At 34.2% G+C, this 22250-nt stretch overlaps 2 protein-coding genes across 4 annotated transcripts in view; one reads left to right on the top strand and one right to left on the bottom strand.

Moving 5' to 3' along the window:
• LOC125063067 (mitotic spindle assembly checkpoint protein MAD1-like) overlaps positions 1 to 16138 on the bottom strand; it is a 23844-nt gene extending 7706 nt beyond the window's left edge. For 2 of the 3 annotated variants that reach the window (XM_047669305.1, XM_047669304.1), the window contains exons 1-12: positions 14008 to 14286; positions 13768 to 13928; positions 13352 to 13540; positions 12878 to 13036; positions 12015 to 12209; positions 10602 to 10784; positions 8911 to 9084; positions 7824 to 7966; positions 5289 to 5452; positions 1902 to 2035; positions 567 to 644; positions 19 to 122 (exon numbers count right to left, since the gene is read on the bottom strand). In XM_047669305.1, coding sequence (XP_047525261.1) covers positions 19 to 122; positions 567 to 644; positions 1902 to 2035; positions 5289 to 5452; positions 7824 to 7966; positions 8911 to 9084; positions 10602 to 10784; positions 12015 to 12209; positions 12878 to 13036; positions 13352 to 13540; positions 13768 to 13928; positions 14008 to 14152 — 1829 coding nt within the window. In that variant the 5' untranslated portion in view covers positions 14153 to 14286. Of the gene's footprint in view, positions 1 to 18; positions 123 to 566; positions 645 to 1901; positions 2036 to 5288; positions 5453 to 7823; positions 7967 to 8910; positions 9085 to 10601; positions 10785 to 12014; positions 12210 to 12877; positions 13037 to 13351; positions 13541 to 13767; positions 13929 to 14007; positions 14287 to 16016 lie in introns of those variants that run through there. The other variant, XM_047669306.1, reaches the window with a different exon arrangement.
• Positions 14641 to 22250, top strand: LOC125063066. The gene is made up of 7 exons (XM_047669303.1): positions 14641 to 14995; positions 15063 to 15246; positions 15649 to 15836; positions 16650 to 16853; positions 17450 to 17734; positions 19553 to 19757; positions 20062 to 22250. Exons 1-7 carry the CDS (start codon positions 14869 to 14871, stop codon positions 22058 to 22060), a joined length of 3192 nt encoding a protein of 1063 aa, XP_047525259.1. The 5' UTR covers positions 14641 to 14868; the 3' UTR covers positions 22061 to 22250.

The raw sequence follows: 22250 nt of genomic DNA, 5'->3' as shown, positions 1-22250 counted from the left end.
TCTAAAATTAAATTATACCTCTGCAATTTAATCCTGCTATTTTCGAGGTTCTTCTTTAATTCTTGCATTTCTTCCGGACAGGCCTGGCTGCCCTCACGCAGGGCGGCCTTCAATTTCTTGATCTGAAATTTTATAATATTTCTATACTATTGTAAAGTTGACAAGTTTGAACGAATTAAGGAAGGTTCAAGTCAAGTTTAGAAAATTTACGTTAAAATTGTTGTCATTTATAATTTTAATATTTCTTATTAGTCACATATATTATTTATTTATTACTCCCATTAATCACGCGAGGCTCGAACGGTGGCGAAAGGGGTCCTGTAAAAATCAGGAGATATCACAAGGCCCCCTTTGGGGGTCTGTAGTAAGGCCAAGACATAATCACGTATATTATGTCTTCGTCAAATGCGTGTATGTGGCGCCATCTAACAAAAGTATTAAAACTTTGAAGTAAAAAAAATATTCTTTTTGCCCGTGATCGTTATGGGTAACCTTTTAGGCCATAACCTGTGACGATGTAGTATCTAATCTAGTGAATTAAAAAACCAAAAACAAAAATAACTAACCTCTTCTTGGGCGGATTCAAGGTCCGATTGCATTTGTTTCTGAGCCATCGCCGCCGGATTGTCTGCCATGTGTAACACCTAAATTATTCAAATCATTTTAATAAACACACCCTCACTTACATAGCCAGACTTAAACACCATCACACAATACACCCGAATTAGGTATTAAATATATCTTATTGATTTTTTTTCTTCCTAAGATTCGTAAATACTATATATAAAAATTATAGTATTTACGAATCATTTGTAAAAAGTACTGTCGCACGGATGAAATTAGGCTTGATCACTATTATGTGTAGATTATTGCCTTACTTATAAACAATACTAAACTGGATTTTACCACCTTTCGACGTATATTCAGCTATCTCAATGTGAAATTAATATTAGTTGAACCTAGCTTAATTTAACTGGTTATTCATTCAATATATAAATCCTTAAAAATCACTCTTTATGCAATAAAATAAAGACGTATTACATATTATACACATATATATATATTCTTAGAAATCATAAACGATAAATATTAAAAGTAACAAAACCCTCAACCTAGGAAGTTTTATTCCTTACAAAACAATTTTTAATTAACTAATTACCACAATGAAAATTATATTCAACCAGAAAATAATATTTGACACAACGCAATAAATAAAAACAAAACACTAAAGCGTCCGTCACGTCACAGAGACAATCACAGAATACCCCCGGTGTTCCCAGTTCCACTCCTCTCTGTTAAGGCCGATTTACATTATCTTAGTGTTTAGGAGAGTGCTTTAGTACAAGTTGAAAGGCAAGTTCTTTAGTGCTTTAGTGCGTTACGAGTGAACGTTTACATTTCTTCCAGTAGAGTATCATTACAGCGCCACAATGAACGCGCAACGACGTCGGCAAATACGCTCTATACTACGCAAAATACTAACTGTAGTTATGGAACAAATTGAAGACGAGATTTTATTCGAAATAAATAAACTAAATATAAATAATAAACAAAATAGCTTCTTTTAAGGCAGTGTATGCCGAATGCCTAGCCGGTTTGTTTTTGTATAAATTGTTTTTAACGTTCCACAAACATTCGTGAACAACATATTCATACTCTCCTACCTAAACACTAAGATAATGTAAATCGGCCTTTATCATTAGTGTTTAGGAGAGTGCTTTAGGATAGTACTTTAGTTGAAACATGTAAACGCTACTTGCTTTAGTAAACGCTACGCTAAAGAACTTGCCTTTCAAGTTGTACTAAAGCACTCTCCTAAACACTAAGATAATGTAAATCGGCCTTTACCCCTCACTCGGTCCGACTAGCTCTGTGGAGATTGTTTTCTAAGAATATATTACCTTAGTGGGTGCAGCGAGTTTGTCAAGATGCGCATGCAATTGATCTCTTTGCGCACGCAGTTTGCTCGCTTCACGCTTTGCCGTTTCCGCTTCCTCTCGGTATTTGCTTGCTTCCGCTCTGGCGGTTTCCAATGCTGGAATTGAGAGGCTTACTTTAGAGAGTCCCAGTACGAAAATAAATATTATCACCCTGGTTTTCATAGGATTACTTAAACACATATAAGCTATCTATTGACTAAGGATTCTCTCGCAAAATACTTCCGGTGTTTACCACCATGTAGTAGAAGTTCGTGTCTTATAATTATATAATGTACGTATTATATAATTAAGAATTCAAAATATTTACGAATTCAAAGACGACAAATTTATTCACAAATTCAAAGACCACAAAAGTATTATACAGGGTGTCCCAAAAGTCGACGTCAAGACGAAATATTCTCATAGGTAATGCCACACCAGTTATCAGAAAAATTTAAAAAAAAAATGAAGTCATGTATTTTTGAAGTTATGGAAATTTTCCTTTTATTCCAGAAAATGTACACCATGTGACAGTTTTTTCATTCCTGTTGTTACAAATATTTACTTTTTGCTAATTTTTTTTCTCTTACGTCATCCCGAATAGTGCTTTATGTAACCTATGATCCTAATCCCTGTGCCGATCACTCCAACTTGTAAGAAAATTTCATTTTATGCCATACCAAGTTTTCAAAATTAATTTTCGCACTAGTTCAATTGATCGTCATGAAAAAAAAATGTACTACTCCAGTTTGGCAAGCAGCTTTAAAAGTTTGCGCATTTAATAAGGATTCTAACGTGGTATAACACTTACTTAATTATTTCTTAGATCGGACATAAAAAAATTTTTTGTTAAACAATGTCTGTTTTTAAAAATTTCTCTGGAATTACAAAAAACTATTCTAGTGTACCCAAAGCGTTCCTAATAACCACAGCGTGGTTTAAAAAAGATGGAGAGAGACATTCCATAAAATGTGAGCGAGACAGATAGTGACGCTTATGGTATACGGACGCAAATAAGTAAAATAGACAGTTTCTTTTTTATGATTAGATTTATTACTTTTTTTATAAAAGATGTTCAAATTGCCGTCCTTCAGCTGCAATACAGGCTCGACATCTCCTTAAAAAAGATCGTGAAATGAAGCGGGCAAATCGTCCATTATTCACAAATTCTACTGCTTCCGCTATTCTCTGTCTAAGCTCTTCTACATTTTGAATCGACTTGGAATAGATTTTTTCCTTTACTGCTCCCCAGTAAAAAAAATCAAGAGGATTTAAATCGGGTGAGCGGGCGCGGGCCACGAGATTGTACCACCCCGCCCTATCCATCTGTCTGGATACTCCTCGTTAAGGTGGTTTCGAACTAAGCGGCTGTAATGCGCTGGACAACCATCTTGCTGGAACCACATATCTTGTAAAATAGTAAGCGGCACGTCCTCCAGCAAATTAGGCAAATGATTTTGTAAGAAATCTAAATAAATTTCAGCATTTAAAACTTCTGGTAATTCAAAAGGCCCTATGACTTTTCCGTTCAAAATTCCAGTCCACATGTTAACTTTGAAACGGTACTGTGATCTGTCTGGTCTCATCAATCGTGGATTTTCGACGTGCCACTCGTGCAGATTGTGTAGGTTCATGTAGCCGTTTTTTTTAAAAGTTGATTCATCCGACCATAAATTTTTTTCTAAGAATTGTGGGTCTTCTCGGTGTTTTTGAATTATTGTTTGGCAAAAAGCAACCCGAGGTTCATAATCTCGAGGTAATAAGGATTGTACTCGCTGTACATGAAATGGATGGAACTTATTTTTTTGTAGTATTCGGTGAGCTGCACTTTTGGGCACACCTGTGCTGGCCTCAATTCCACGTACCGAACAACTTGGGTCCTCATCAACTGCTTGAAGGACAACTGCCTCGTAGGGTAGTGAAATTCTACCTTCACCGTGCACTTGGTTTGGCAGTCGGCCCTCAGAGAATAGTAGACGGTGCACATTGGTAAAAACCCTGTGATCCGGATAGCGATCTGCATTAGGGTATCTCTCGCGATACCGTCTAGCGGCTTCACTGGCATTACATAAACATTCCCCATAAATGAGGTGCATGTTAGCATATTCCTGTGTAGTGTACGTAGCCATGGTATGGTACAAATACACAATAACACGTAAGTCCAGGGAAAAGTAAAGGTCGTCGTAGATCACAAATGTAAAATCCAAATCACAAGCAAACAAGTCCGTAAACGAAGCCAAAGTAGTTAGAACACAAAATAACACCAGCGAATACGAAAAGATGCGTAGTAAACGAAGGAGCGTTGCGTACTGACCTGTAGTGCGTGTGTCAATAGCAGTAAGTAGCGTCACTATCTGTCTCGCTCACACTTTACGCCATCTTATTTAAACCACGCTGTGGTTATTAGGAACGCTTTGGGTACACTAGAATCGTTTTTTGTAATTCCAGAGAAATTTTTAAAAACAGACATTGTTTAACAAAAAAATTTTTTATGGCCGATCTAAGAAATAATGAAGTAAGTGTTATACCACGTTAGAATCCTTATTAAATGCGCAAACTTTTAAAGCTGCTTGCCAAACTGGAGTAGTACATTTTTTTTTCAGGACGATCAATTGAACTAGTGCGAAAATTAATTTTGAAAACTTGGTACGGTATAAAATGAAATTTTCCTACAAGTTGGAGTGATCGGCACAGGGTTTAGGATCATAGGTTACATAAAGCACTATTCGGGATGACGTAAGAGAAAAAAATTTAGCAAAAAGTAAATATTTGTAACAACAGGAATGAAAAAACTGTCACATGGTGTACATTTTCTGGAATAAAAGGAAAATACATGACTTAATTATTTTTTTATTTTTCTGATAACTGGTGTGGCATTACCTATGAGAATATTTCGTCTTGACGTCGACTTTTGGGACACCCTGTATATACAAAAATATTTGTAACTGAAAAATATTAATATGTCATCAAAAATATAAAAAAAACCGTTCAAAATCACTATTAAGCAAAATTATTTAAATTTTTGCTTGTCCGTTAGGTGACCTTACCTTAAATTATTATATTAATTTTCTTTATTAATTTTTTAGATTATTTTTAGTTCAGGGGCCAAATGTTCAGGAAGCTCAACTGATATTATGTGAGACCGCAGCCCTTGGACACTCTTACAGCCTCGCAAGTGCGCTGCCGGCCTTTCAGAAACTGTTACGCTCTTATCTAATTCAAATTGGTTCGTAAAAACTTCAGTGGGCAGGTAGGCACTTTTTGGCAAAAAGTGAATTAAAACGCGCAAATTTTTTATTTCTGGTTTTAATTAAATTTAAATACTTGTTATTTATTTAAATTAAATAAAAAATTGTCGTAAATTTTTACCTTTCGTTTGTGACTCTTGATCGTGAGTGGCAAGAAGATCCCTATAGCTCTGCAATGATCTCTCAAGCTGCTCCACCCTTGCCGAGAGTAAGGCAGCACTACCAGCCCCCACGTCACCACTCAATGTCACTGTCAACTCCTTCTCGTAGCTGTCAAGCTGCTGTCTACAATTGCAACTCTTTGAGTAAATAGATTCTGATGTGTTTACCAAGTTTAGTCAACCATGCAACAACAGTATTTCGCCTCATTCTGTCAAATTGTATTAAAAGGGACGGATTGGGGATTACGTTTAGTTTAGAAATTCGTACATCATGGTTGACACAAATTTTAAGGTAAGATTCATAAAAAGCAGCTAATATCTTTCGTATGTCAAAAACGTATTAATTTTATACATACATGTACTCTTCATCGTTTCTCTGAGCTCGTATGCGATGCGCGCGCACACCGTCACAAAAAACACTTAATATCTGTTCAAACGTCGGTAAAACAGTCTGGGCCGCTGGTTGGCGCTTGAACTGATTTATCGACAAGTAGCATTGTCTGTCATGGCGTAGTGTTTTTCAGAGTCGTGTTTATTTAAACCAAAATAATGATTTCTATACAAGAAAACCCCTTTCCAAAGTGATAAAAAACATAGTGTTTATTGTAAAATATTATGTTCAGTATATATTAGGTGCTTACATATGAAATTGGCGTTTTGTATGGGAGGAACAAAAAGTCGAATATTTTTAAATATAATATATTTAATTATTCAAAGTATGAACTATTGTTTTCTATGCACTTTTGCCATCTCATAGGTAGTTCATTGATCCCTTTACTAAAAAAAACAGTCGGACGGGAATCAATAAAATCTGTGAAGGCGATTTGGACTGCCCCATCAGAGTTAAATTTTTTCCCTTGCAAGAAGTTGTCCAAATTTCGAAAAAAATGGTAATCTGTTGGAGCAAGGTCCGGGGAGTACGGAGGATGTCTTAGACATTCCAATTGAAGCTCTTCTAATTTGGTAGCCGTCTGTTGTGCAGTGTGTGGTCTAGCGTTGTCGTGAAGTAGCAGTGGCGTGGAGCGATTGACCAGCCTAGGTTGTTTAGCCGCTAGCTATCCGACAGCCAGTGCAAGTCATGATGGAAAATCATGGTTTGCAATGGCCGACAATAGACATCAGCCGTAATAGTCTGGCCAGATTTGAGAAAACTGCAATGAACAATACCGGCACTTGTCCACCAAACGCTTACAAGTAACTTTTTTGGGGTTAATTTTCGCTTGGGGCAGGCTTTGGCTGGCTGGCCAGGATCCAACCATTGCGCTGAGCGCTTCCGATTATCGTAAAGAATCCATTTTTCATCACAGGTAATGATTCGGTTTAAAATACCTTCATTATTCTGCCGGTTCAGTAATTTAACGCAACAGTCGACGCGCGTTTGCCGGTTTGCTTCAGTCAATTCGTGGGGTACCCATCTTTCAAGCTTTTTAATCTTCCCAATTTGCTTCAAGTGAATTAAAACAGTTTTATCACTAACACCGCAGCCTGCAGTTAACTCGGACGTGGTTTGCGATGGATTCGCTTCCACAATAGCCTTCAATACTTTATTATTTTTTTATTTATTGAGAAAGTTTTACAGCTTATTACTAACTTACTTACTAAATACAATATTCTTTTGCGCCATTAAATAAATCTTTACAAATAGTTAGGTACTATAATATTAACTGTATTGGTAACAATAAAATGATTTTATTCAACTAAATAAATATATATCAAAGAAAGTAATAAACTAAGTAAAAATTGGTTAAGTTACGCTAAACAGTTTAGTATAACTTATATGTACACTTATAAAAACTTATGGATCATCATTAATTCCACTGAGGAGCTCAGATGTCATAGCTCTCCTTGCCGACACCTATCAAACTTGGGTCTCAGGCCTTCCACGGGGCTTGTTCTGCAGGTCGAAATTTCCAGAACGAAAACGTTGGAACCAAAAACGAACTGTAATTTCTTTTGCAACATGACCGCCATACACATCATTCACCCTTCGAGTCGTTTCCGCAGCACTAGTGCCACGGCGGAACTCGTACTCGTAAATAATGCGATACTTTAAGTTTTCGATTTTGTAAAATGAGTGACGCAAACAGAAAAAAACAAATGAATGACGGTCATCGAAGCACAAATACATGAGTAAATAGCTGTGCAAATATGAATTTGGAATTCCTTACCAAAGAGGAGAACATCGTGATTAAAGTGGCCAGTACGAAATACGCCAATTACATATGTAAGGACCTAATATTATATCGTTTCGATTGGAAGTGACCATTAAAATGGACAAGAAAAATGCAATTCGAAGAGGGAAATTTCCCTCTAAAGTGCTCGAAGAAAATTATAGCGCCAAAGAAGTATAACTTATAACGCGTGTACATAAGAACAGACACGTTTTTTTATAGTATCGTGTTTTTTAGTCCTATACCTCTTTATCTACACTAATATTGTAACGAGATGTATTTGTAAAATTAGTGAAGCGATTTTGAAAATAATAATGTACTTACCTATAGCTATCCCTTTCTCTAGTAACAATAAGGAGTCTCTTCTGTAGTCTATGAATGAGACTCTCCTGATTTTTCTTTACGTTTTGCAGATCACTCAACTTGGTAGTCGCCTTGTCACGTTCATACTTAACTGTTGCCAATTCCTATAAGGTATTAGGTTTAAAGACTTTATTTCTCAAAAAAGACAAAAAATGTCACTTACATGAGAATAATACTCTAGATAACATAACATTGTAGTCGTTCTTAAAATAATCACAATAAAATATAGCCGTACATGCAATAAATTTAAAAATAAAAGTAAACAAAGAAATATGAATTAAAAGTAATTATAAGAAATGAATTTAAAAGTAATTTTGTTTAACATATTCACTTAGCTTCGATTTGAATGAATTGATAGAAGTAATATTTTTTATATCTGTGGGTAGTTTATTATACAGCTGTACAGGTATTATTACTTTAAAAAATGTATCGTATTCTTGCGTACGTTAGAACACAATTCTAAAACTGTGAACTGTAGTTAGATGTCAATATGGTCAAAACTTAAAATCAAGCAAGACATCGCAAATGAAACGAAATCAAGCGATTTCGATTATAAATATCGCTCTATCAGCAAAATATAACTTAAATTAGACGAAAAAACCAAAAAGTATCTACAACAAAATTTATGTACCTACAATTTCAATAGATTGCATTGTAGGATTTTTTGATCGAAGTCAAACACGAAATCGAATCGAGAACAAAATTGTAAGAGTAAAAAAAAAATATAGTTTAAAAAACCTATATTTATTTTCCACTTTTTAGTCCTAGCAGCAATACGTGTTGTCTCAATTTAATCGTATTGCTTTGTGGACTTAAAAAATATTTCATTGTTTTTCGGGATAAACCTATGAAAATATTATATTGTCGCTGTTTCTTTATAAGTGTACAAAGTTTGAATTAAATCTGTCCGTTTAAAGTGGGTCAAAATCAAGTCCGAAGGAGTCGGTTACATACAAACATTCATACATACATACAGGTGAAGCTAATATAAAGCGTGTAATATACCGCTTGCAATCTAGTGCGCTATTATAAAATGAATGTTGTATACCTCGGTTAGTTGTACCATCTGCGATTCCGCCTGGGTGGCACCAGCTACGGCTGTCAGTTGACCACTCAGGGCATTATCGAGTGCAGAAGACAGCGCCCTTGCGCATTCCACGCCGTGGCCTCTTGCAGCGCTACGCCATTCCTCCAATGAGGATTCTAAGGTAGAGATTTTTACCTGCCATACAATAAATTACACTAATATAACGTATTCGAACAGCCTATAGTCTTCCACAGTAGACCATTCAGTAAATTTTTATTTTTTTTTATATATAACGGGGGGCAAAACGGGCAGGAGGCTCACCTGATGTTAAGTGATACCGCCGCCCATGGACACTCTCAATGCCAGAGGGCTCGCGAGTGCGTTGCCGGCCTTTTAAGAATTGGTACGCTCTTTTCTTGAAGGACCCTAAGTCGAATTGGTTCGGAAATAAAATGAAGCCGTAGTTTCGTAGAAGCTCTATATAGGGAACTAGTGGACCCGACAGACGTTGTCCTGCATGATATTTCAAGCAATTAGTAAAGCAAAGTATGAAAGTACCGACTGCAGCGCCATCTGGCGGGCTGAGTTGTGAATCTAAACCATTCCCAGATCCCCGGATTGAACACACACAAAAAATTTCATCAAAATCGGTCCAGTCGTTTGAGAGAAGTTCAGTGACATACACACTCACAGAAGAATTATATATATAAAGATTTTTATTGTTTTCGCAACATACAACAACACAACAAGAAAATAATTTCATTGGTGCTGTAGTTGAAAGATAACATGAAATCTTTCCTCTTTAAGATAATCTTGATTCATTGAGATAATGTTTTATCAAAGTATATACGAAAAATACTAAAATCCAATAGTGCTACAACCCTTTGGCTTCCCTCACGCGGCTTTTAATAGTAGGACAAAAACAATTTCAAAGATACCTATATATGTCAGAGATTATGTAATAGTTGACGATGGTTTTTGTTTTAATAGAATGGCAACATTTGAGATTGATTTGAGAACTGGCAGTAAATGTAAAATTAGAAACATTTCATATAATTTATTTTTTGACGTTCATAAGTGTACATTGTGTTACGTATATGAATAAATAATTTTGAATTTTGAAACACCACGCAATACCATAGATATCTTACAGGTAAATTGTCAATGTGTCAAAGTCAACTTGTCAGCAGTGCGTTAAATCGATCGTTGAGCGTCGCTCTCTGATCGGCGCCTGCACCGGACGTCATCCTGACCTTGTTGAAGTTATACTTCTTTAGGCGCGTTATGAAAAATTGATGAGAGTGAAATTTTACGATGCGCGCGCACCGTGACACAAAATTAACAGAATAAAGTTGCCCACGGAAGATGCTACGGCATTGGACATAATTTAAAAGCAACATTCGAATAATAATAGAATTTATGTTACACTTAATGTAAGAGAATAATAATAAATATTTATTTATTTAATTTTTCAAATGTAAACTGAACTTTATTGACTATAATGACTCCTTATCCAGTCTTAAATTATTTAATTGTAATTAATTATTTGCATGCAATCAAAAACTATTTTTAATAATGCCAAAGAAGTATAACTTCTTACGCGCATACGTAAGTACACGCACCCTTTTTTTAATATTAATAGACAACTTGGCAAATAATAATAATAATACATTTTCATTTGTTTTTAAACCCCGATAACTACGAAGTCTCACCTTAGCCTCATGCAATTCCTGTTGCGTTGGTTGAAGAGTGTCAACCTTACTACTGAGAATATGTACTTGTTCCTCCAACAACAGTTTATTGCACACCGCATCGCGTAGCGTGCGTTCCGTTGCCCGGAGCCTGCCCACTTCCTTCTCTAACTCAGCCATATTTGATAGACGTTTTTGAGCCGTCTGTAAGGTAAAACCTTGGTCTTATAGTGGACACGGCGGCCATTTTTACTTATAAGGACAAGATTCATAGTCAAGACTTAGCTATGAATAAAAATAAATCAGTGGCACTACAACCTCTTTAGGTCATGGCCTCAGATTTCTGAATCTGTTTCATGATCATTTTTAAATCTAATAGGTAAATAGGTGATCAGCCTCCAATGCCTAACATACGCCGTTGACTTTTTGGGTCTAAGACATGTCGGTTTCCTCACGATGTTTTCCTTCACCGTTCGAACAAATGTTAAATGCGCACATAGAAAGCAAGTCCATTGGTGCACAGCCGGGGATCGAACCTACGACCTCAGGGATGAGAGTCGCACGCTGAAGCCACTAGGCCAACACTGCTCTTAGCTATGAATGCCATAAATAAAAACCAATACTTTTAATCGACTTCAAAAATATATGTGATATTCTTGAAACGATAACATTTGATTGTTATGGCCTAAAATTTTTGAAAAATTCAAAGTAGAATAGTAGCATTTTTTTAAGTAACATTAATCGCTACGTATTGGCGCTCAAGTATTACGTAAGCACTATAGGGGGGAGGGGGGTCTTAGATTTTCTTATTTGGTGATTACGTCAACAGTAATTATTACATTTTTACATATAAAACGAAATGCATTTTCGAGATTTCCTACAAAAAATTAATACGTTTATGTACTATTATTTTTGAGAGCTTTGCTTACCTTATACCCTTTCAGACATGTTTTACTGTAGAGACAAGAATTAATTGCACGAAAAAATGCGTAAAGGCATGGTAAAGTGAAGGAAGTTACCCAAGTTAAGTTAAGTAAGAACTTTATGACCCTATGACGCAACATGCTTGTAAACAAACGTTAAGGTTGTTACGTGTTAATTATTATTGTTAAATTAAACAAATACACATTTAATATATTTCGATCAAAAACAGTCTCCGACGGATTTTAACTTCATTATTGGAATATGACAGGAGAATCTACATTATTTACAAGCATGCTACGTCATCGTTCAACCAATCTGTGAATGTTTTATCTAAAAATCAAAATTTATATTTTTGCTTTTTTTTATAAATTAATGTTTATTTATAAGATATTTTACTCCATAATGATTTTTAAAAATCCATTTTTTATATATGTTATTCTCAATAATACTTTATTTTTCATACTGTCAAATTATTTTATTAAGATACATTAATTTGACCAAAGAATGTACCTTAGCTTGTTGTTGCCAATCTTTATATGAGTCCCTCTCATATTCAATTTCCTTCAACTTGTTAGAGACCTGTTGCAATTCAAATGTTTGCTTCTCGAGTTGTGTTCGGAGACTTGTACATTGATCTGCTTTAGTTTTAAGTTTTTCAACTTCCCCTTTTAGAAGTTGACTTTCTTGTTGTGCATCTTCTAAAGCCTATAATAAGAGTTAAATAATCAAATTTTAGCAAAAAATAATTTTATAAAAAACTGGGAGTTTCCATTTATTAATATTTCCTGCTTCTAATAAGGGTTTTGAGTTTGTGTGATACCTTTGGAACAAAGATTTCTATAGCAAGGGAAAAGGAATAACATACATTGTAAGAATAACGTGAGATTGTTATTGTACACAATTTTTAATTGATTATACTAAAAAAAAGGTTGCGTGCACTTATGTACGCGCGTAAGAAGTTATACTTCTTTGGCATTATTAAAAATAGTTTTGATTGCATGCAAATAATTAATTTCAATTAAATAATCAAAGACTGGAAAAGGAGTCATTATAGTCAATAAAGTTCAGTTTACATTTGAAAAATTAAATAAAAAAATTCTCTTACATTAAGTGTAACATAAATTCTATTATTATTTGAATGTCGATTTTAAATTATGTTCAATGCCGTAGCATCTTCCGTGGGCAACTTCATTATGTTAATTTTGTGTCACGGTGCGCGCGCTTCGTAAAATTACACTCTCATAAATTTTTTATAACGCGCCTAAAGAAGTATAACTTCAAAAATTTCATCCGGAGACATATCAATTTTGTTAGTTGCAACTATTTTAAATCATACTTTAGTTTTCAAAAATTTGTATGTAAAAAAATCTCACCGCTAATAATTCATTCATATCCTTTTGCATTTCTGATACTTGATCTTTGCAACTGACATTAGCTTGTAATAATTGGTCTTTTAACTCGGCAACTTGCTTTTGGAGCTCCATTCTATCTTTCTCCCATTTAGCTTTAGTGTCTTTGAATTCTTTCATAGACTGTAATAAAAAATAAAGAGGTATTTAACATACTTTTATTTATAAATACAACAGCTTATGTATATATGTTTTTGATTAAATTAAATACACATTAGGATGACGATTTAAAATATAAAAAATCAATCTTAAATTAATTGTTTTTAATTTTAAAGATTTAAACTCAAAGTAAGATAAATAGTTAACCAAGTGATTTTGTAATTTTACCAACACATTTTATTTTTGACTCAATAACGGACAATCATTAAGCCAATTTTTCTTCTTAATAGCTCCAAGTAAATAATAAGACAACAATATTCTTCAGGAACATATAATTACCTCAGTAAACTCTTCACGTAAATCCTGCTCTCTTTTCCTAACTATCTGCAGTCTGTCATCTAAGTCCGAAATGATTCTCTCATCTCTCTTATGTTGCTCTATCAGGGAGCCCTTTTCCTCTTCAAATAAGATTTGCATTTCTTTACGAATAGCATGTTGATGGTTGATGCGAGCTTCTAATTTTGTTATCTAGGATTGATAAAAACAAATTACATTTAATAAAAAACTACTCTGTATTGATGAAGTCATAAAAGGTTACATAGGGATAAAGCTGACATTTCCTGGATAGAAAACTTTGGGTTGTTCTTTTATTTACTTGAAAAGATACTGTATGTATTAATTGACATAAAGTACTGAAAAATATACTAAAATAATTAATGCTCTAAGTATATATATATTACATAAAAGATTCTTACTTGCGCCTTGGCACCAATAAGGTCAATTTTCAATCTTTTTGCTTCCCAAGGCGAAGGAGGTACACTATTAGTTGAATCTGATCGCGTTCTCTTACTAGGTGTCTCTGCTATTTCACCACAACTAATTTTGCGTTTGCCCAAATTGGATAGGTTAGCTATACCTAAAATTTGCAGAATAATAGCTGAAGTTAGTAGGTAGGTAGTTAGTAGTTTTTTTAAAGTATCAAAACTATAAGGTACCTTCTTTCATAGATTGGTTATTACTATCTGAAAAATTTAACTTTGCCGAAACCGACAACCTATCTTTTGGGGGATCGGTATTAATAACGCGACGAAACGGCTCTAACACATCGTTAAAAAGCGACACGTCGCTTTCTTTAGCCATAATTATCAATATTAACTCATCAAGCTAATGAAATATGTTAACTTTAAGAGAAAGACTAACGTTCTAAGTTTTTATAAAAACGCAGACACGAAAATAAATAAAACCATTGATTGGAATTTTAAAGGTGTATCTTGTTCTTGTACAATTTACAATGTACATGGATGTTTCATATTTGTCAGTTGTCAGTTTGTGATACTTTGACATTAGTTGGAGTAGCTTATCAAAATTTGGCCACTAGTATTTTAAATTTATTTTTGGGAAAAAAATCATTATTGTTTTTTTAATTAAAATATCGTCAGAAGTAGCTTTGTTACGAGTTATTTAGCCAACATAATCTCGACGTCGTAAAATTACGGCCTTATCATTGCGATCTATACCTAATGAAAAGATTATGAAAGGTAGAGGTAAAATTGTCAGTGACAGATTTAAGTCCCAACTATGCTAATTGTCAAGGTCTATTATGGATGTGATATAGTTAATAGTGGATCTGTGGCCTGCGGCCTGCGCTTGGTACTTGGAAATGTGACGAGAATCGAGATGCGCTTGCGCTGCTTTGATTTCAAATTATATTTACTTTAAAATTGTTAGGTTTAATTCCTGTTTGAATGAAACTGCACGTAATTTATATACAGTAAACACAGTGAAGATTTATTTTCAATAAGAAAGAAAAAATGTAATTTTTCTATAACAAAATAAGATGAAATTAACTAAATAGGATGGCAGATAATAAAATGAGGAGCAATAAAGATGTAAAAAATTTAAATCAAAACGAAAATTACTGCGTCTTTAATGTTATTAGTGTTTTTATATCACTTGTTACAATTCTTGCTGATTGGACCACAGGTAGTATTAGTAATATAGATTTAATTTGGGTAATAGTAACTTATTTAATATTCTTTAAATGTTTTAGATATTCTTGTTTTTATTGAATACTGTAAGGATGGCTACATGGACTGGGCTCTTATCACAATAACTTTCATTATTACACCTAACATTTTATGTAATATATTTTCCTTAAGATGGTATGTGATTGATAAGAAGCTAAGTGTTCATCATTGGATTACACATGGATTTTTAGCAGGATTATTAGAAAGGTATTATTTTACCAGTATAAATAAAACATGTATTTTGTTTGTAATAATATTAATAATGTGCTTGATAAATTAATTATGAAAATATATCCCTTTATGCATAAAGATAACATGAAATTAAGACGGCTATTAAATGTTGTGTCGTTATCATGCTATAAAAATAATTGGGACTATTGTATTATATATGTTTAGTATAGTTCTTAGTCATCTTCTCATACTCTCTGATAAATGGCATGACAGACTTTAGTGATACTTAGTCAGTTGATGATTTTGAGCGCACCAATAGATGCTCATTAAGCCTTAAATACTAAGCCACATATTTGGAGCAATTACACTGCATAGTGTTGTTCTTCTTCATTATAGGAATTCATTTATATTTTATTTAATATATTAATTTCATTTCAGATACACAGTATTTTTGTATGAAGTATTTTCATGCAAAAATTTTGAACTCTTAAAGTCTCAAAAGCTCCTAATCCAAAGGAATGATTTGAGCCTTCTTCATTTCTTATATGTATTTACTGGAACCATACCACAAATAATTTTACAGACTCATGGAATAGTTGTATTAAATGAAAATTATTACACAAAAGGTAACATTTTTTATTATTTCCTAGCCAATTTTTATAGTAAAATTTGGTGGTTAATTTTATGTTTTACATTTCTGTATAATCACTATAGCATATATTTTTTTATTAATAAACCATTACCCATATTGACATCAAAATTGATTGTACCTAAGTATAACATATTTGTAATACGTATATACTTACATATGTATAACATATTTGCTTCCCCATCTCACAGTTTAATCTTCAAAATTGATTCCATTTAATATAAAGTTAATGTTACATTACTCACTAGCTGGATCTTAAATTCATTATGGTGTTTGGTTTTTGCTAGTTACGGCCGTCCGTGTAAGTAATTTTGGACGAAATTCACGATCGAAATTCAGGTGCGATTACTAAAAAGTATTGTTTAGATTAAAATAACAATTTATTAGAAAAGATATTAACAATTTATTACATAGATATTATGTTTATTTAAATACTGAAGTCGTCCAGTGGAGTTTTTAGTGAAATAAAACAAAATTTATTTAACACAATATATGTACATAAATCTCGTTGAATCACACGAGTCTACAGTAAAAGAACGCGATATTTGGTTCCCTAATTAATTGACAATTTACCATCTATCTTTATTAGCCCTTCCACAAAAGTTAAGTAACGTAATATTACGTTAAAGTTATTAATAAATAAATATCCCTATATTTGTATTCTGTTATATTCAATACTGTCGGATTAAATATTTGTCTCGGGGGCGAAGTTGAAAAAACCGCATTGGAGTTTTGAGAAATATAATTTTGGACTTGACTTAAAATTTACCTTTGTAAATCTTTTTTCTAGTATTTTCGCTAACTGCTTCAATTGCATCAGTTAGTTGGGCCTGTGTTACATACATATACAGTACAATGTGGATATCTTCAGACGAAATTAACTGGTTAGCACTATTGCTAAAACTTTTGTGGTACTTTGGTACACTTATTGGAAGAATTTCGGCACTATTTTTGTTCAGCATCATATTTGGAGTTTGGACGTTAATTCCTTTGGGTACGATTTTTTTTATTTAATTGGTATATTATATGTATTAACAAGGTTAAACATAATAGTTATAGATATGTGAGCGAGTGATAGCGCTCCTTAAAGAATCTGAAAAGCATTTTTTTAATAATAATTTTTGAATAAATTTCTTTCATAGACATACATTGAAACTTTTTGAAAAATTTCAAAGACTACGTTGAAATGTTTACTTTATACAACTCCTAGTGTTCCGATTCTCTAGAGTCTAGACCGGCAAAGGGCTGCTAGTAGACTGCTGACAGTCGATTGGCGGCGCCCTAGAACCTATATCACCTATATAACTCACCGATGTTCAGATTGAGCATTCTGATAAACGAGCTAGGTCTGGATATCCATATCCAATCCAACCTTGAAACCGATTTTCGTTTAGTATATTTTTTTTTTTATTATCTCTTCATGTATGTTATGTTTGCCTATAAATATTTTTTTAAGTGCTTCTTAAAAAAATATTTTATTTTTCTTGTACCAATGTATCAGATTGCCGAGAAGAAAAAATATAAAATGATGTACTTTGTCTTTTATCATCTATCATTATAAAATTATCGAAGAAGAAACTCTTGTTTCAGGCTTGCACTGGTCTGCAATGACTTTTTGGATAATAACCCAAAAAACAACATTCTGCCCAAACAAATTCGAAGAGACACTTTACAATGCTGTAATGGGCTTTGTGTATTGTTTCTGTTTTATTAATATAAAGGAAGGCAAAACGCGATATCGTTTACTGCTCTTTTATACGCTCATGGTCACTCAGAATATGGGAAGTGTGCTACTCTTTATGCTGCTAAGTGAAAAGCAAAGACATCCTTGGTCTATTGCATCTACGAGCTTAGTAGTTGTGGGAACTGTAGCAGGTAATAAAGCTTTATTAATTGTATTTAAAAAAATATACTTGGATTAAAAAGTAATCTTAGCGCAAACATTTCGGAAATTTTAGCCAACGTAAAAGGATCATGTATGGAAAGCGCTACGTGGTCGTATTTGGAACTAAATGGAAGCACAACTTTCTAAGTAAATTCGTATAATAACAATAAATTGACGAGTACGAGTATTTAACAAAACTATCGTAAAGTTCGTGGTACCCTTATTGGACACATTCATTATACAAACGAGATAAAGCAGTGTTGGCTTGAGTGTAAGGCTCTCATCCTTGAGGTCGTAGGTTCGAACCCCAGCTGTGTACCAATGGACTTTCTATGTGCGCATTATACTCGCAAGTACGGTGAAGGAAAACATCGTGAGGAAACCGGCATGCCGTAGACCCAAAAATTTAACGGTGACGGCACAGAAGACTGATCACCTACTAGTCTATTAGAAAAAAAGAAATGATTACGAAACATACAGAAATCTGAGGCCAAGGCCCCAAGGGTTGTAGCGCCATTTGATTGTTTTTAATATTGTTACGAGCTAGGGGATCGGATAGAAACGCCGTAAATCTTTTCAAGGGTTTATTTTCAATTAAATCTATGAGGAATTCGTTAACACTAAAAATGGAAATTACGCTCAAAAATTCACTTAACACACACACAAAATACTGTCACTAATTACTTTAATAACACGCACTTCACACAGTATTTGTATTCACTTGTCTTCACTATATTCGCACTTTGTCGCTTCGATGTTTATCGTTTGGTATCGCATTCAAAACTGAACTAACTGGTCGCGTTTCGGCTCGCTTATATATCCCTGGGAACGATGTTCGAGAACTCTCTAGGCGGCAGCGCAACTGAGTAGCGATCGCACAATTCTAGAACGTGCGTACTAGCAGCTATCTCTTTCTCACAATGCTCCGTCCTTGTCGTACGGCGTTCTAGAGTGCTCGGTCTAGCTTCGAGAAGGTTCCGATCTTCCTTCTCTCTCGCGTATCATTCCGTCCTTGTCCCACACCTAGAAAATTCGTTCTAGAACATTCCTTCATCAAAGGGGTATAAACAGAACACGTGTTCTGAAACGGCCTGAAATAATGTTTCAGGCTCCTGAAAACTAGGGTAACATTATGTAAATTACGATTTTCTTATATGTGATCGACCCTCCCCTGAAACGGTCAGAAATCACATTTCAGCCTGCTGAAAAGCTCTCTAAGTAGTGGAAAAATCTAGAAATATTCCAGTCGACCCGTCTTCGTAACAATATAAACAATTAAAATATATAACATACAACAACAACAATAACATACAAGCAGTTCTTATTCTTATCTTTAAAGGCCGATTTACATTATCATTAGTGTTTAGGAGAGTGCTTTAGGATAGTACTTTAGTTGAAACATGTAAACGCTACTTGCTTTAGTAAACGCTACGCTAAAGAACTTGCCTTTCAAGTTGTACTAAAGCACTCTCCTAAACACTAAGATAATGTAAATCGGCCTTAAGCTTGTTTTGTATCTTTTAGTTACTTAATAATGCGGGTATTTTTTTATTTATTCCTTGAACTGCGTGGTAGGTTTTTACGGAGAGAAAAATATAATGAAAAATTATGTTTATAACTTAGATTTGTATTACGAAAAGCGACCAGCCTTTATTAGTTAGGAAAATGTTGTTGGTATGCAGCCACTAAACACGCAGGCTCAGTAGAAAAATCATATTATTAAGATGAAACGAACTTCGCGGGAGCAGCTAGTTTTTATAAAATCAAGATTTTTCTACTACTAAAATTTAATTAATAATCATTTGCAGGTATATGTGCAATGGTGATATATTACAGATATTATCATTCGAAAGGTCCGATTCCCTGGCGATACATTCACGAAGATGTCGAATTAAATAATAAAGTTATCAATGATACCAAGAATTCGAATGAAATAAAGGGTGGCCTGAATAATTTGAGATCGTTCAAAAATTCAAATATTACCAAAGAAGCAAACGTGGAGACGGAAAATAGGTAATTATTTGTAAAATTAATCATTCTAAACTAAGCTATAATAACTTGGTCTCTTCTTCTTTCTTCTTTTGGTGCCTCTCCATTACTGGAGATTGGTTGTCACTCTCTCTAACGTTACAAAGACATGATTTTTTCCTTCTACCAACAAGTCCCTTAACTCTAGATTTTACCGGAGATGGTAGTGGTCTTGTCGCAACACGGCCTATCCTGTTCCAAAAGGCTCTCATCAACAACAAAAAAATCAAATTATTACTTCTTATAGCAGCATAAAATACTTAAAAATAAATATTCATCTTTTTTGTAGAAAAGATACAATCACAACACTCCCAGTTCAACAGACGGAAAATGAAAACGCAGATAAAAAGTTCCTTTTGGATCACTGGATAGCAAGAGCTGGATCTCCAACTTTCACTTCAGCTCCAGTAGGAAATATAAGTATGGATGTCTCAAGTATTGAATTATACACTGTAGAAAATACTCCACAGACTATAATTCCTAAACGCGACAGTCTTATAATAAAACCCAAAAAGAAGATTTGTTCGCCAACCGAGCTTACGCTAAAGCTTTCTTCGATAGACAATATAGAAAGCTCTATCGACGAAATAACGTCTAATGCACTTATACAAAAACGTCGAGGAATTTGCTCTTCTGACGAACTAAGAGATGATTATAATCTTGGAACTTCTATGATTCAAGAGTTTTCTAAGGCAAAAACTGATCGAAGTTCCGAGTTAAGTCACGACACAGATGGTTCTAATAAGAAAACTTCATCAGATTCCATTGATATGGATCTCGATCTGAGCTTCAGTGATATAAACAGCTCCGATATTAACACATTTAATGAGAATATCGTCCAAAAACTGTGTTTGAGCGCATTAAAAAACATTAAAGTCGGAAACCAAGATGCAGATATAGAGAACATTCAACGAATAGCGTTGGATATTCTAAAAGAAATGTATACAAAGAAAGACAGAAAGAAAAATGGTATCACCGGTCTCTTTCATGTTAAACGCGATCTTGATACACCGACAGAAGTTCTATCAGTTCATGATTATGAAAATATTTGTGCTGTTAATATAGCAAGAGAAGCTTGGGGACTGCGTTCGTGGAACGGGTACTGTGATATTGAAAATTGGATGCATGACGGCAGCGTTGTAAGAGATAGAAGTCGAGATTTCACTTCAGAAAGTTCAGAGATTAGCAGCTGTCTTTCCCAAGAATTAAAAAATGCTATTCTGTCGGCACCTCCTTTTCCGAGAAAACCGCACACTTATTCCAACGTATTTGTTAAGGTCGACAGAAATCCTGACGATTATGCGAATACTATAATGTGTCAGACAGATGATATTGTTAAGTCGTATATAATAGACAATTGTAAGGATCCTAATCATCTGGAGCCAATAATAGAGGAATTAGATGATTTAGGCGATATTGACCCGTCTATTAAAAAGCGCTTGAATTCGGAAAGTTCTCTCGTAGCGACAATAGACGAAATAAGAAAGGCAACAGTGACGAATTCGCCTAGGAACTTATATCATAGAAGAGAGCATACATGGGAATCTCCACAGTTTAGTTTTAATCAAAGTGAAAATACTCTTCAAAAGGCTCTCTGGAAAGAGCCGTCCAAATTCGACGCTTGTAATATACTGGAATCTTTAACAGAAAAAGAGTTAGAATTAGACACTTGTCCCGTAGTTAGGTTAGACACACAGGCAAAAGAGCTGAGCCTTTCGGATAGTTCATACCTTAATAACTCAAGTTATAGCAATAATACTCCAAGAAGAAAATCAAGTTATTCTCAAAGAAGTCATAAAAACCAAGATCATGATATTTCAAGCAAAAATATTGATCTACTCTGGCAATTGGTTTCCGAGAATACTTCGCCTACGTACAACAATGAAACCTTTTCTCTAAGTACGAAAACTCCTTCGTTGCAATCGTTAATTCAAAACGATTCAAATCCCGTTAAAACCTCTTTGCCTAAAAGTAACGTTAAGAGGAGTTCAAGAAATAAGCCCAGAAGGAAATTTTCAATTCTACGAGAGAAGTTTGAACCTAAAACTCATTCGGACGAAGAAAACTTGTGCCGCTCCGATAACAGTTTATCGAAGCTTAACGTCAACACGGTCATGAGTCAAATAGAGACTAATATTGATTGTTTCCAAAAGTCTATAGACTGCCTCACTTCATCAGCTGATGAATTGCATGCTGCAACAAAACAAATGAAGGAAAAACGTTCAATTTTTATGAAGCAAGTATTAAGTCCGCCAAAATTTAATACAAAATTACGCCACAAAATGTAGATTTATTGATAGCCGATGTCGACTGCTATATGCAGAGATTCTACATGAGAACCAGTGAAAGATAATTGGTGTAGTATCTAAAGCAGTGTTGGCCTAGTGGCTTCAGCGTGCGACTCGCATCCCTGAGATAGTAGTTTCGATCCCCGCACCAATGGACCTTCTATGTGTGCATTTAACATTCACGTGAACG

Source organism: Pieris napi, chromosome 2 (assembly GCF_905475465.1).
Source record: "Pieris napi chromosome 2, ilPieNapi1.2, whole genome shotgun sequence".
Lineage (NCBI taxonomy): Eukaryota > Metazoa > Arthropoda > Insecta > Lepidoptera > Pieridae > Pieris > Pieris napi.
The sequence above is the reverse complement of the archived record's forward strand: the minus strand, read 5'-3'. Positions and strand labels throughout refer to the sequence as shown.

Bases quoted from the DNA above. Each gene is read 5' to 3' on its own strand.
- LOC125063066 (XM_047669303.1), top strand. From the start codon at position 14,869: ATGGCAGATAATAAAATGAGGAGCAATAAAGATGTAAAAAATTTAAAT. The intron at 15,837-16,649 runs GTAACATTTTTT...TCTTTTTTCTAG, and splicing joins TGAAAATTATTACACAAAAG to TATTTTCGCTAACTGCTTCA. The intron at 16,854-17,449 runs GTACGATTTTTT...CTCTTGTTTCAG, and splicing joins TTGGACGTTAATTCCTTTGG to GCTTGCACTGGTCTGCAATG.